The sequence below is a fragment of the Aulonocara sp. 'chitande type north' Nkhata Bay genome, linkage group LG23 (genome assembly GCF_057382095.1).
Source record: "Aulonocara sp. 'chitande type north' Nkhata Bay isolate Kocher_YH1m ecotype deep benthic linkage group LG23, A_spYH_male_GT1.1, whole genome shotgun sequence".
Taxonomy (NCBI): domain Eukaryota; kingdom Metazoa; phylum Chordata; class Actinopteri; order Cichliformes; family Cichlidae; genus Aulonocara; species Aulonocara sp. 'chitande type north' Nkhata Bay.
The window spans coordinates 25,794,638-25,808,224 of NC_141365.1; the positions used below are offsets into that span (position 1 = coordinate 25,794,638).

The 13,587-nt window shown below is 41.2% G+C and overlaps 1 protein-coding gene across 2 annotated transcripts in view; it reads right to left on the bottom strand.

Moving 5' to 3' along the window:
- Positions 1-7,977: 7,977 nt before the first annotated feature.
- LOC147301899 (uncharacterized) overlaps positions 7,978-13,587 on the bottom strand; it is a 35,247-nt gene continuing 29,637 nt past the window's right edge. For both annotated transcript variants that reach the window (XM_086282604.1, XM_086282603.1), the window contains 14 exons: positions 13,271-13,324; positions 13,137-13,190; positions 12,884-13,045; positions 12,699-12,806; positions 12,469-12,576; positions 11,963-12,016; positions 11,777-11,884; positions 10,761-10,922; positions 10,627-10,680; positions 10,432-10,539; positions 9,408-9,762; positions 9,127-9,317; positions 8,793-9,035; positions 7,978-8,716 (listed from right to left, as the gene is read on the bottom strand). In XM_086282604.1, coding sequence (XP_086138730.1) covers positions 8,570-8,716; positions 8,793-9,035; positions 9,127-9,317; positions 9,408-9,762; positions 10,432-10,539; positions 10,627-10,680; positions 10,761-10,922; positions 11,777-11,884; positions 11,963-12,016; positions 12,469-12,576; positions 12,699-12,806; positions 12,884-13,045; positions 13,137-13,190; positions 13,271-13,324 — 1,908 coding nt within the window. In that variant the 3' untranslated portion in view covers positions 7,978-8,569. The remainder of the gene's footprint in view (positions 8,717-8,792; positions 9,036-9,126; positions 9,318-9,407; positions 9,763-10,431; positions 10,540-10,626; positions 10,681-10,760; positions 10,923-11,776; positions 11,885-11,962; positions 12,017-12,468; positions 12,577-12,698; positions 12,807-12,883; positions 13,046-13,136; positions 13,191-13,270; positions 13,325-13,587) is intronic.

Sequence of the window (13,587 nt, forward strand, 5' to 3'; positions counted from 1 at the left end):
GGGTGTACAGCACAAGGGTTGGGGTGAGCGATGTGGCCCCGGCCGTGTGGATGTGACCCGGGCCTGGGTGGGACCACAGGAAGTCTGCCGCTTGCTGCACGGCCCTCTCAGACCGCTGCAAGGTCATGAATTATCTAAGCGACTCATCACAGCGTGATGTCAACACTTCGTTGTCGACTTTAGAGGCTCCAAAAGGAATGTCACGATCAAATGTGTGAATATATCATGTGGAGAGTTCATTTCCCGAGTTCTAGCCAGCCAGGGATGTAGCTAGGACCCATGACAGAATACTGTATTTCTTAAGGCAGTATTAATTAATCCTACTGAGCTGTTTCATTTTTTGTTTTTCTTTTTGTCCTCTGCAGCTGTATGACGTTCGAGCCATTATCTTGGAGGAAAAATATTCTTTAATACTCTGTTGCTGTAGGGTGAGGCATTTTTATCATGTTTGCAGTAGGGCACATATAACCAGACAGGTGTCAAACTAGTCAGCTTAATAATTTTATTTCAAAGTAAAATCCAAAAGTGAGCTCAGCTAAAATAAATCACAGGTGCTGTGCAAAAGTCTCGAGCCAACCCTCATTTCTTTATATTTTGGAGAAAGACAGACTTTCTTGCCACTTTTTAAAAAGTAATCTTAAGCAATGTTTCTCCAAGCTTTCTGAAGGCCTGTCAAGGTTTTCTTTGGACATAACTGCTTTTTTACTCATTTTTCAGTCCAGGCCTTGTACCTGACCATTTTCAAAAGAATTTTTTTGTTTGTTAAGCCACGTAACACTGACTTATGAATCCTTCAAGCACAAAAAGACATTTAACAGACAACCTAGCAAAACTAGTTTAAATTCTGACTTAAGGAAATTTGTTACGAGCAGCCTGTCACAAAAAACACATTTGTTTCCATTTCTTTAGTTGAATCTGTGAAAAATGCCAAAGATTACTCAGTTTGACATAAAATAGTATTTTTCCACCAACAAGGTGATTCCCAGAGAGATAATAGCTGAAAGCTTTGCATATCAGTGTGGTGTGCAATGTGTCCTTAAAAATTGAGGTAACTGAACAAGTAGAGGACAAAAAAATCTGAAAACAGGATTCTTTGTTCAAATCAATGGATTTCAGTCAGCGGTGTTGGAGATCTTGTCAAATTTCAGATTTTGATCCACCGTGTAACACCATCTGGAAAGCATCTAATTGGCAGCAGCTTCATTTTCAGCATGACAATGATCCCAAACTCACTGCCAATGCAGTGAATTCATACTTTTATATAAAAACATACAGTGGAGCACTATCAGTCATGGATTGGCCTCCCCAGAGCCCGGACCTCAACATCATTGAAGCAGTGTGGGATCATGTTGACAGAGAACAGAACAAAAGGCAGAAACATCCAAAGAAGAGCTTTGAATGTCCTTCAAGAAGCCTGGAGAACTATTCCTGAAGACGACTTAAAGACATGAAAAGAAGGCTGCCTAAGAGAGTTCAGACTGCTGAAGAATAAAGGTGGTCACACCAAATGTTGCCTTTCAAGTTTATTAGAATTTTACAGACTCTGTTTTTGCATGTGTTTCGTTAATCCTTTAGACAATACTATAGATGGAAATCAGTCTTTAGATTACTGGAGGCAAATCACGCAACAGTTTTTTATGTTGCAATCTGTTCGGACACTAGTATCAAAACATTGAAAACATGAAAAAAGTCACCTAATTATTCCTTATCTGTTCAATTGAACTCCTTAACTTTAGATTTAACTTAAGATCCACGTAATTCTCTAACTGTAATAGTTGAGCTAATCTTTCCATCTACCTCCACCCACTGCAGCAGTACCCCTTGGGTTAGGTTCAGCCCTGCTTGATGCTAGTCTAAATGAACCATAGTATAACATCTACCATTTGTTTACCTTGCAAACAATTGTGTTCTGATATTCAGTTTGTTTTTTGTTGTTTTACATTTTGCAGCAGGACATCTAAGACATCCCTCCTTGCAAACATCAGTTATTTTGAATCAAACTCTTGAAAACATCTCAAACAATAACCTTATTCTAGTTTTAAAGAGCACAGTTCCTCCTGCTCAGGGCAGCGGGCCAGTGTCCACTTGTACGAGGCGTGCCATCACTCTCGTCTTCGGGATCATCTTGCCAACAGGAACTCCCTAGCTCCTCTCCTAGTTTCCTGCCATTGTTCTTCTCTTTGCCACCAGGCGCAGGCTCCTCCCAGGATCTGGGAAAAGGTGGGATTCTATAGCGGCCCATTTCCCCTTTGATCAGCTACCATCACAGCTGGAGGAGGAGGGGTGTGTTAGGAGCAGAATCCATAAAAGTGACTGGCCTTTTGTGTGTATGTGAGACGTTTGACTTTAAATACCACCTCAAAAAGAGATTAAAAACAAAACAAAACAGAAAAAACACCAGCCTGGAGCTCTGGCATGTACAATACATGATCTTAAACAATAACCCAGATAAAATCATACTTTTAGAAAGTACTGTATACAGATTTAAGAGTACCATTTAGATTCAGATCTGATTGAAATTTTGTGATGTCAGTGAGTTCCCACGGTTTAGGTTTACAATCTATTCTTAATGTTTCCTGTCACACCATATGAGTGAGTTTCTCCTGGAAAATATCTAATCAGTTAAATCAATTAAAAGGCGGATTTGTGGATTTACGGCACAGGGGTGTTGAAAAACACCACTGTTGACCTTCAGCTGGAAGTTAAAGGCCGTCACAGCATTAACTGCTTAAAAAGAAAAGACGTTTTTAGTCACGTGAATGAAAGTGTTGATGCAAAAAAAAACCAAAACAAAAAAAAGGTTTGCTTTCCCTAAAGAGTTTTACAACACAGCTGGCTTTTTTTAAGCTGTCATGAAACCCACAACAACAACTAAAAAAAAGCGCACTTTAGCCAAAATGAGAACAAAGGGAAGTACAGCTGATAGTTGGAGTCGTTACTGTAACATACAGTACTGTGCAAAAATGTTGACTCAACCCTCATTTCTTTAGGAATAGTTCTCCGGGCTTTCCAGGTCGTATTCCATTATTTTTGACACGATCTCCAACACCATTGGTTGAAAATTCAGCCTCAAAACTATGACACAGCCTCCATCATCTTTTAAATATAGCATACAAAAACATATTGGCGCGGATTTTAACCAGACCTTTCCAATTCATCAACCTATCAGACCTGTTGTCATTGATTTTCAGTCCTGTTCTTGTGTAATTTTTATACTTGGGCCTTTTCTCCCTGTTTCCCTTCTTAAGAAGGCTTCTTTACAGCCGCCTTTCCAGTGAGACCATTTCTGTTTTTTAGGCCTTGAACTTGTGTTGTCCAGTTTCCTCAAATCTTTTTTAAGGACACACTGAGTCTTAGCTCTTATGTGCAGACACAACACTGGTTCATCTCTTGAGTTAGGAACTTTGTTTTATGATTGAATGAGTCATATATTGTGTTAAATGGGCTTAACCAACGAAAACATTTCTCCCTAAATGGTCAGAGTGGAAAAGCAGCAAATGTACAAAGAAACACATTGAAAGACGTTCAAAAAGCCTGGAGAAATATTGCTCAACAGCACTTTTAAAAATGAAAGAAAGTCTGACTTCTTGAAGAAATAAGATGTGGCTCGAGACCTCTGCTCAGTAGGGGAAAGTGGGGTAATTTGTGCCACCCCTTTTTTCTAGGAAGCCATAGAAGAAACTGATCAAGTGGCAGTACATTTGTGAAGAGTCAGCCATTTTACTCATCCTGCAAAGAAGAGAGCCTCACTGCATGAGAAATAAGCTCACTTAAAAACTGTAAAATTTCTACAATCAAGGTTCTCTGATTTTTTTGTCTGAACAGTTATAGACAAGTTTGAAAACACTTCCCAAATTTTCTAGTCCTTTGCTAAGCTACACTATGAGTCTATACGCCATGCTTTTTTTTTTTTTTTTTTTTCAAAATGTTGGGGTTGGCATGATTTGTGCTAAGGGGCCTGGGTTAAGTTTGGCCAGTGGCACAACTCCCCCAAATTATAAATATTTTAAACATATTCTTTTATTGTAATTGTAGGTTGTATTTTTACAGTTTTTCACAGTGACATTCTTAATTTCAGGCCAAAAATAGAAATAGACCATAATGCAATGAACTTATAATAAGGAGGACAGGCAGGGCTTCCACTCCTTTAGAGTGAATGAAGTGGAGAAAGGGAAGTCCATTCGTCAGGTGGCGAGGAAGATGAACGTATTCAGGATGACGTTAAAACGATACATGTAAAGGACAAGGTAGATGGAAAAGAAACAAGGCTATAAAAGGATATAAAAGATCTGGACCGGCCAATCAAGTCTTTGGTTGAGACGGTTGATGGTGCCGACACTGGTGCTCATTTTCACTTTGAAAGAAAATGATGACGGAGTCTTCCCTAGAGAAGATGTGCATAAAAAACTACCCACAGCCAGAGGGGAGCAGTGGGTAGCATCAACATGTGGGATGTTATGAAATAGACCAGATCTGTGAAGAGAATTGCAGTTAATTTCGTCTTCATTTGAGTTTCATTTTGTTCTGAACATGTGTTCATGTGACACTAGGCCTTGTTTAATAAAACTGACTTTGATGTGCTCATATGGCACAATTGACTTGTATAAAACTGGCCTCTGATGTTGTGAAATAACTTTAAATAAACCTTAGATAAGTAATTTTGTGTTGAATTTGTCTAGCTTTTATAGAGCATTACAATTTCTGAGATCAAAATATACTGTTTTACTTTAATAATCAGTGGCACAATTCAAGTCATTCTCTTCAAAGGCACAACTTACCCCACAATGGGGGCAAGTTGTGCTGCAAGACCACCTTTTTTTCAGAAAGCTATATTTCTTAAATGCTATATTTCACATCCAAAGTGATTATTCCCAGGGATGCACAACATCCTGAAAGGTGGAAGCATTACTTTCATGGCCTCTCTTTAAAGTCACTTTAAGTAAAACCTGGCACAACTCACCCCTGGCCTCATAAACCAGGGGGTATGGGTTTGAGTCCCATCTGGGCGAGACCTCCAATAGAGTTTTGCAGTATGTGTAGGACTCATAACCCAGAAAAGAGTCAGCAGCCATGACGGTTGGTGCTTCAGTCTCTAGTTTTTCCAGTTCTTGATCATGCTGAAACTCACATACTCTCCAATGTGTCCATTGGGGTGCTTTGGCTGCTTCACCAAACTGCCACTAAAAAAATCACAAGTCAACACTCACTATTGTTTCACAGGGGACTTCCTGGAGCCCTGAAGGGAAACTTTGTCCACTACCACCAAACCGTAGGGTCTGGAAAATGAGGCTGCATTCAAAATACTTTGGTTTTAAATCAGTTCTGCTGTTTTTGTCTGTAATATGATTAACATCCAATCTCTGGCTATAAAACCATTGTTCAGAGGATTTTTTTAACATCACTTTTTCAATACAATATTTCCCTTGTAGGCAACAATGTGTCAATTAAAGTGATATTAGCAGTGGGAGGTGTTTAAAAACCAGAGGGAAGTTGTAAAAGAAATAAAGATGAGATTAAGCTAAGGCTATAGAAGAAATACCAAGAAAACATATTCCCTGGATATCCAACAAATTGTTGTTGACAGAGAAAACTGAACGCCGTCCTTCAATGGTGAGAATTTTGTTGTCAGCCCAGAGTTTTCACGCCAGTGAGAATAACTCACGCCAGAGGCTGGATCCTTTCTCATGCTCCTTTCCCAGTGTGCTTTAAGTGTTTTTTAGAGGGGCGTCAGTGAGGTGGGGTTGGAGGGTGCACAGGAAGGAAAAGGTGTAGCTGGGAAATCTCATCGAGGCTCCTCAGCGAACAAGAGGACACCCCAGTCAGGATCTGGGCGCCGCTGCCAAGTCATCTCAGGGTCGCAGACTGCAGCGGCCGTCGTTTCGGTGAAGCAGGCACAGAAAGCCTTGCAGAGAAAACCCCAAAATGTAAACATGCATGTGAGCGGGAGGGCGTGGAAAGAGGAGAAGGAGCCTTGGTGCTCATGTGCAGTGTTTCCTCAGGAGATGAGGAATGACTTCCTCTCTGAGATTAGCAGAAGACTGCACAGTTTCTGGGGACAAGCACTTCCACATGCCCGTTTATAATAATAACACTATTGATATGCATTCATACAGTGCTCATTTAGCGCTCCATCAGGGTGATAGACATGAATTGTTTTCATGTTATACTGATTTGCCTTAGTTATAATATTCAAACATCTATCACACCCTCCTAGCTTCACTTTTTATTTAGTGCCATCAGCCAAAAGTTAAGTCCAAAGCTTAAATTTCCAAACCCTGCATGCTGACAGTGTCTCTATGTTCACATCTGCATGCTCATAGAAACTGTTTCATGACACAAAATATAATTTTTTAAGACGCTATTCTCTACAGGCAACCCCGGTAATGTGCTAACAGCCAGTAACTCCCCACTCCAACCGAAGAAGGCCGTCCCTCCCTGAGCCTTTTTCTGCTGGATGTTTCTTCCTGTTAAAAAGGAGTTTTTCCTTCCCACTGTCACCAAGTGCTTTCTCATAGCTGGGTTTTTTATTGGTGGGGTTTCCTCTATGTTTTTGTAGCGTCTTTACAATACAAAGCGCCATGTGGTGACTGCTGTTGTGATTTGGTGCTATAAGTAAAAATGAATTGAAACAAATTGAATTGCAACCAATTTTACTCAGTGACAGCTGGTTGTTGACCAGTCTCCTGGACCCAAGGGAGCAAATCAGAGATGAATAAAGGTATGCAAATGGAGAAACATAAATTTTGGTTTGTCAGATTGTCAGAAATGCACAGACTACATGCAGACCACATGCTCTTATATGCATACTCAGTCCTTAAGTTTTAGCTCCTGCATTAGCATGACAGGCAGGATAAGACCCACCAGTGACAGATACACAGCATAGCCATTCTTGATATTTTAAGAAAATCAATTAAATGCAAATAAAAATGATCTTTATTTACATATTTTAAGAATATGTATAAACATATAAGATATAAGCTCATTGCAATGAGGTAATATGCTCAACGTGGTCTTAAAAACGGTACAATAAATGAATAAGAGTTGTTCATGTCTTTGATTTGTAAAGCAGTGAGGGATTCATTTGTTAAATTACTCCTGCTGAATTTTACTTGCAGAAATAACGTACATCTAAGGTGCAAAGTGGATAAACTCGAGCTGCATTTACAGCAAAGGTTCTTTGCAGCAAACTGATGGAAACGTGTGCATAGCCACACTTGTCAATCTGGCTCCGTACAACTTTCCACACTTCAAATGAAAATAGCAGGGCCCGACTAAAAATGACCACCTCGACAGATGTGCAGCGAGCTCGGGCAGCAGGAAATGGCGAGAGTGTCACGTCTTTCAGCAAGCGAGGAGAGGAGAGGTCGACCCAGAAACATATGCTGCCTGACCTTTGGCTTTTTCTTCCTGTAAGGACGCCTTCCCGCTCCCTCTCTTTCCGGCTGTCTTTTTTTTAAAAAGTGTTGCCATTGGAAAAATATTTAGTCAGATTAATAAGTATACACTTATATTGGATTTGTAATTTTTTTTTAAATATATATTTATATAATGGAGGATCTATAAAACAAAATCATCAGCATTTATTTACCCAAGCCACCTGGGTTGTTGTGCTCAGATGTTGAAATCTAAAGCACTGGCTCCCTCTAGTGGTGAGATAGTGGGTTTTTGAGTTGGGTAGAATGGAGGGCCATGAGGGCCAAAATAAATTAACTAAATATACAAGCAATTCATTAAATGTAATTATTTATTAAAATTGTAATTAAATAACTGTATCAAATGTTGTAAATGAAATAAATTGATATTAAGTATTAACATATTTAATTAATCACTTCTAGTTCAAATGAATTAATTAAAATTGATTAATAATCTAACATATGTATTAATTTCATTTTGGCACTCGTGACCCTGCATAATTTCAATCAAAATGAACGTTTATTCACCTTTTCTCGCTTTGGTTTTGAGGAGGAGCAGAGTCAGTCCAAAGAAAGACATTTTATTCAAACATCCATAGTCAACAATAAACAAATAATTTGCCATTTACAGTCATTCCTCGCATTTACAGTCGTGTTAAAAAGGAGATACAAATGGTTTCCGCTAAATGAGTTTCTGCACAAAACTTAATAATTTAGTTCAAACATACTTTTCAATGAAAATTAAAAACTACTGTTAACTCTCTCTCTCTCTGTCTCTCTATCCTGGCCTTTGGATGTGCATGTACTGAAAAAAAAAGCCATAAAAATGAAAAGGTTTGAATGCTTTTATTCACTGTAAACCTTCACTTCTTATGTTAACTCGTCTGCAAAGACTTTTCCACAGTTCATGCAAGGTTACATTCCATCTAAACTGCAGAGAACTTGTCTAGAGTTCGGTGAATTTATCGACGAGGTGAATAAATTATATCCTAGCGGTTGCGAAGCTCTCGTTCGCTGTGCTTCAGCAACTTCTGTGAAACATCTGGCCTTCGTCTTTCTCCCAGAAAAAGAAGTCCCCCCTTCCCTGTCCTGTTCCCTATAATCCCTGATGATGATGTTACTCAGTTTCAGTCAACCCTGTGCTGGGGATTCTTGTTTTATGAGAAGCACACAGGGCCGATGTCCAGGCCAAACTCCTGATCAGCTTGTCCGATGTCCATGGGGGCCAAGTCCATGATAGGCAGCCTGGTTGAAGTTTGAGTCCTGTACTCAATCACCGTCCGACCCCATGCGCCATTTGATTTCTAAGGACAACAACAGAAACATCAGTCAGTGTATTTTCCAGGAAAAACTAATTTAGGCATTTTATCGAAGACTCACCGAGCAGCCGTCCTCAATGACAGTATATCGTAGCCGGTTGGAGCCTTGGGCTCTCAGTTCTTGACCATTGAAGGCTCTGAGGACCAGTGCTTTCTTCAGATCCCCACTGTTCTCGTCGTTGTAAGCAACGCTGTTCCTGCAGTGGTAGGTGACGTTCTGGTGCGACTCTTTGGACAAAAGCTGTAGCAACTTCAGCTGCACGGCCACCGCGTTTGGTTGTTCCTCCTTGTTGCCGTAGCGGAACTGAAATCACACGTCATATGAACAGCTCAGTGATTTTTTTTTAAGCAACTACACCATGCATGCCACTTCTAGAAAAGCATCCACTCCTTACCCTGGTGCCACCGTTCATGTCAGCCTCGAACCAGATGGGTTTGTTGTCATTGGGCCTTGATTTCGTCCACCAGGCTTTGCGGGGAATGTTGGGTGGGTTGGCAGAGATGCAGGTTTCACCAGTCTCCATATTGCAGAAGACCCTGATGGCATCTTTTACGCTTCCTTGGTTTGGATCAATCCAGTACTGACCTGTATGAGAAATACAAGCGCCATCACTGAAACTGTAGAAAAATCAAAATCTAATAACCAGTAAATGGTTGAAGAAGTGCAGATCCTGACCGCTGCTTTTCTGTGGGTAGCAGTTCTTGATGTCCTGGCAGGTTTTGGCAGGGTTCCTCTTGCTGCCGTCAGGACTGCGGAAGTTCTGCAGATTTCCACTGAGGCTCTTCAGCGTGGCGTGGATGCCGGTGTCTGCCCGCAGTGTGGCCGAGTTCTTGTTGGGAAGGGCTTCATCTTTGTTGAACTCGGGAAGCAGAGGAGGTTCGGCGGCCACAGCGTCCTCAATGAATTCCACGGCTTCAGGAATTCCTTGTGCTTCGTAATCGACCAGGCCAGCAAAAAGGTCTTCAGAAAGTGAGGTGGGAGGTCCTGGGGATCCTGGAGGGCCAGGGGGGCCTGGTTCACCAGGTGGGCCCTGAATAATGAAAATGATTAATTACCTTTCTAGTTACTAAAATATAAAGCTATTTTTGATCCAAAGAGGATGATCTACTATGACTTTCTACCTCTTGAAATTTTATTGAGTATCTCTCTTTGACTTCTAACTTTAACTTTAGGTGTAAAGTATCACATTGCCATCCTAAAATATGATTCATTATGCTGTGACGATGAAAATCCATCCCACCGAATCTTTGGCGATTGGCAAACGTGAGTTTTCAGCTAATATTTTCATGCTTTTGTTGAGAAATCACAGGCTAAAAGCAACAAGTTTAAGCTCTGTCCAGAATGATGCTTTGTTTACAATGCAATTTAATTCAGTTTTATTTATATAGCTCCAAATCACATCTTTCCATCTTCCCAGTCGTGCCCCCGTGTCTGTCTGGCCTCCCCGTTTGTTCTGAACAAACAGCATTCACTGTAATTTTATCAGATGTATCCAATGTAATGCATGAACCAGAGAGAAAACCGTTGTACAAGCACATAAATGTATTTTGTACTGATAAAATAAGTGTGGTAAAGTGCTCAAAGTCTGACTGCGGAGTGCAGAAATGTTCCTGGAATATGTCACAATGGAAATTTTTGTACACGCTTGTTTCATCTATGCAGGAAAAAAAAAACACAGCTTCTTTCCCGCTTCTTTCACCTGTGCTCCGATATCTCCGCTGCTCCCTCTGCTTCCAGGAGGACCCATCGCTCCAGGGTGGCCAATGTTTCCTTCCTTACCTGGAGGACCGACCACTCCAGGAGGCCCCTGTGTGGATATCAGAAAAACATTTTCACAAGACGACAGGAAGAGAAATTATGTTTAGTTTTTAATGTGATTTTGATTATTGCTTACCCTCGGACCGCTTGGTCCAACGACTCCTATAGCTCCTGCGTCTCCTGTGGCACCCTAAAACACAAAGGAGTACATTAAAACTTCTAATTTCTTGTTTCCATGATGTAACCTTAATGTCCACACATCTTTCTTACTTCTGTTCCTTGCAGGCCTTGGAGCCCGGTGAATCCTCTGTGACCTTTCTGACCCCTCTCCCCAGGCTCTCCAGCAGCCCCTTTGTCCCCCTGTGGTCCTTGAGGGCCAACTTTTCCCCGTATTCCTGGCTGTCCTTGGGGTCCAGGAGGGCCTCTTTCACCCTAAAGTCAAAAGAGACGTAACAGTTGTGGATTTAAAGATGTAGCTCGAGTTTAATGCTGAACTTTAATCTGTTGCTTGCTGTTAAAAAAAAGAGAACTAAAAAAATTTATTGGCTAAAATATCTGATGGGAGATAACAGTGGGTACTCACAGTAAAATAAATAATATACTTTTATTTTGAAAATCAGCAAAAGAACAAAGTGTCTATGTTGGTGTCTGGGATTGTTGCCCATTACTATGTGTGTCCACATGAGAGTGAGAGTAGCTTTAAACTATGAATGGCAGCTGAGACACTGCAGCTGTGATGATTTGGCTTTAAACTGAGCTGGAATTACATATCTATCCAATACTGTATGGATAAATAAATAATTAACTCTCAACAGGATTACATTTGTGTACGTCCATTTCAAGGAGTCTTACAATCAGATTCAGCCATTTATCTGAAATGCAAGTGAAAACACATCAAAAGTATCCACCAATCAGAGACAGGAAGGAGATGACCAATCAGATAATGGCATTTAAATGAGCCATAACTCATTAACTGTCAGTTGTTCACACCTTTGTCAGTTACACAGCTGTTAAAGTTGAAAGGCCTGATTTAGACTTCTGAGGGGACGTTTTGTGGAGCCTACAGCGTAAACATGAGAGGCTGACATCATTATCAGTATTACTAGGCTGCTGGATTACATGTTAATTACCACATGGCCGTGTCCTCGTGTTTTACATCTGGTACCATCCATGATTTAAAAAAAAAAAAAAAAAAGTTAGAAATTTATCCCTCTTTGTTGTGGTCATTTTTTTTTCAGAGACCTTCTAGTTTTTGTAGTCCTGGTTGATCTGTTTGTTAAACTCACATTTACACCCATTTGACCTGGACTGCCTGTTATTCCCACTGGACCCTCAGTACCTGGAGACCCTGGACCACCAGCCAGACCCTCTGGGCCAGGATTGCCCCTGTCACCCTACAAACAGGCCAGAGATTAGACCACACCAAGCCTCTAAAACAAACACACAGATACATTTTATACATTTTATCTTACCCTTTCTCCGACTAGGCCGTCCTTACCAGGAGGCCCCTCAGCTCCAACAATACCCTGAATAAACAAATGATATTAGAAACTTAAGATCTGAGAAAAACAAAACAAGAAATTGTTCACTTCTGATAAGAGGAAGGAAAAACCAGATCTGTGATATATAAGGCTGAGTCATCTACAAAAACTCACATGGCACTATGATTTCCAGGTGTTTAGCTGAATGTACTGATACTGAAAACAAATTTTATGTGCTGTCGTTGCTAAAGGCCACAAACCTGCAAGCCTGTAACTGACAGGTTAAAAGAAATGTGACAAAACTGCTGTCTTAATAAACTTTTAATAAGTTGGTGAATACTGAACAGTCAAAGAAATCTGCTTTTGAGCTACAGAAACATTCTAGTTATGTTTTCTAGACATAAACAGCACTTTATGAGAGTCACTTTAGATTGAAGCCTTAAACCGCTTAAATAAAAGTCAGATTTGATTTATACAGCTCCATCTCAAGGACAAACCTCGGGTCCAGGATCTCCTCTTGGCCCAGTGGCTCCTGGTAAACCGATACCCCCAGGAGGACCAGTGCTTCCCTGAGGTCCAGGTGCTCCTGCTTTTCCCGGTTGACCCTGAGGCACAAATAAACACAAACCTCCTCATCTAACTCTAACATAAAAAATGGCACTGCTGAGGAGCAAGTTGCCTTTGTGAGCGATAACAATAAAGAGGAAACATTAGCGGGAGCACTCACAGCAGGACCTGGCAGTCCCAGCAAGCCTCTCTCTCCCCTGACTCCGGGTTGGCCGACAATTCCTCGCTGCCCTGCAGCGCCAGCAGGTCCTGGAGGCCCATCAGGACCCTGACGGAGAAGCACCAGAGCTGATGAGCAACTGAAACATCTCTGAATTTGAACAACAACAAAAAACTTCATCTTACAGGAGGACCGTCCTCTCCAGATTCTCCTTTCTCTCCAGATCCGCCGGGTGGCCCTGGAGGTCCATGCTCGCCTTGACGTCCCTGACCTCCGTTCTCTCCTCGAATCCCGGGAGGACCCTGCTTTCCTGGAGCACCTATAGGCCCGTCTGCTCCAACTGCACCCTGAAATACAAACATAAAAGTGACTTAATAAAAGAAAACTGGATGTTTTTGTGCATCAGGTCTTCAAGGTTTGTTTTTATAAGGAACTCACAAGAGGACCAGGTGGACCAACTCCTCCAGGCAATCCAGGAAAACCGGGGGAGCCCTGTGGGAAGGAGACAAGTTTTACCTCAAATATGTTCATCACCGAGTTTTGGAGAGCCTTGTCTGGGTCAAAATACTCACCGTTGGACCCTTTGTTCCTCTGCCACCTTTCAGCCCGGTCACACCAACAGGTCCCTGAAAAACACAGACACAGGACAATTTTTCACGCGACCCATCTACTTCCTGTCAAGTTACTCATTAAGAGAAACGAAGGTCAAATGTAGCTCTCAAAATAAGTAAAGCATAACCAGAGACACTTTTTTCTCTCAGAATGTATGCCAATTACATCCAAGCGACATACGAAATGCATGCCAATCACCCTCATGGTCCAGTGACGCTTGCCTAAGAACAAATGCATGAGTGAAAACTTTCAAATAAATCCTTCAAAAAAGAGGGGT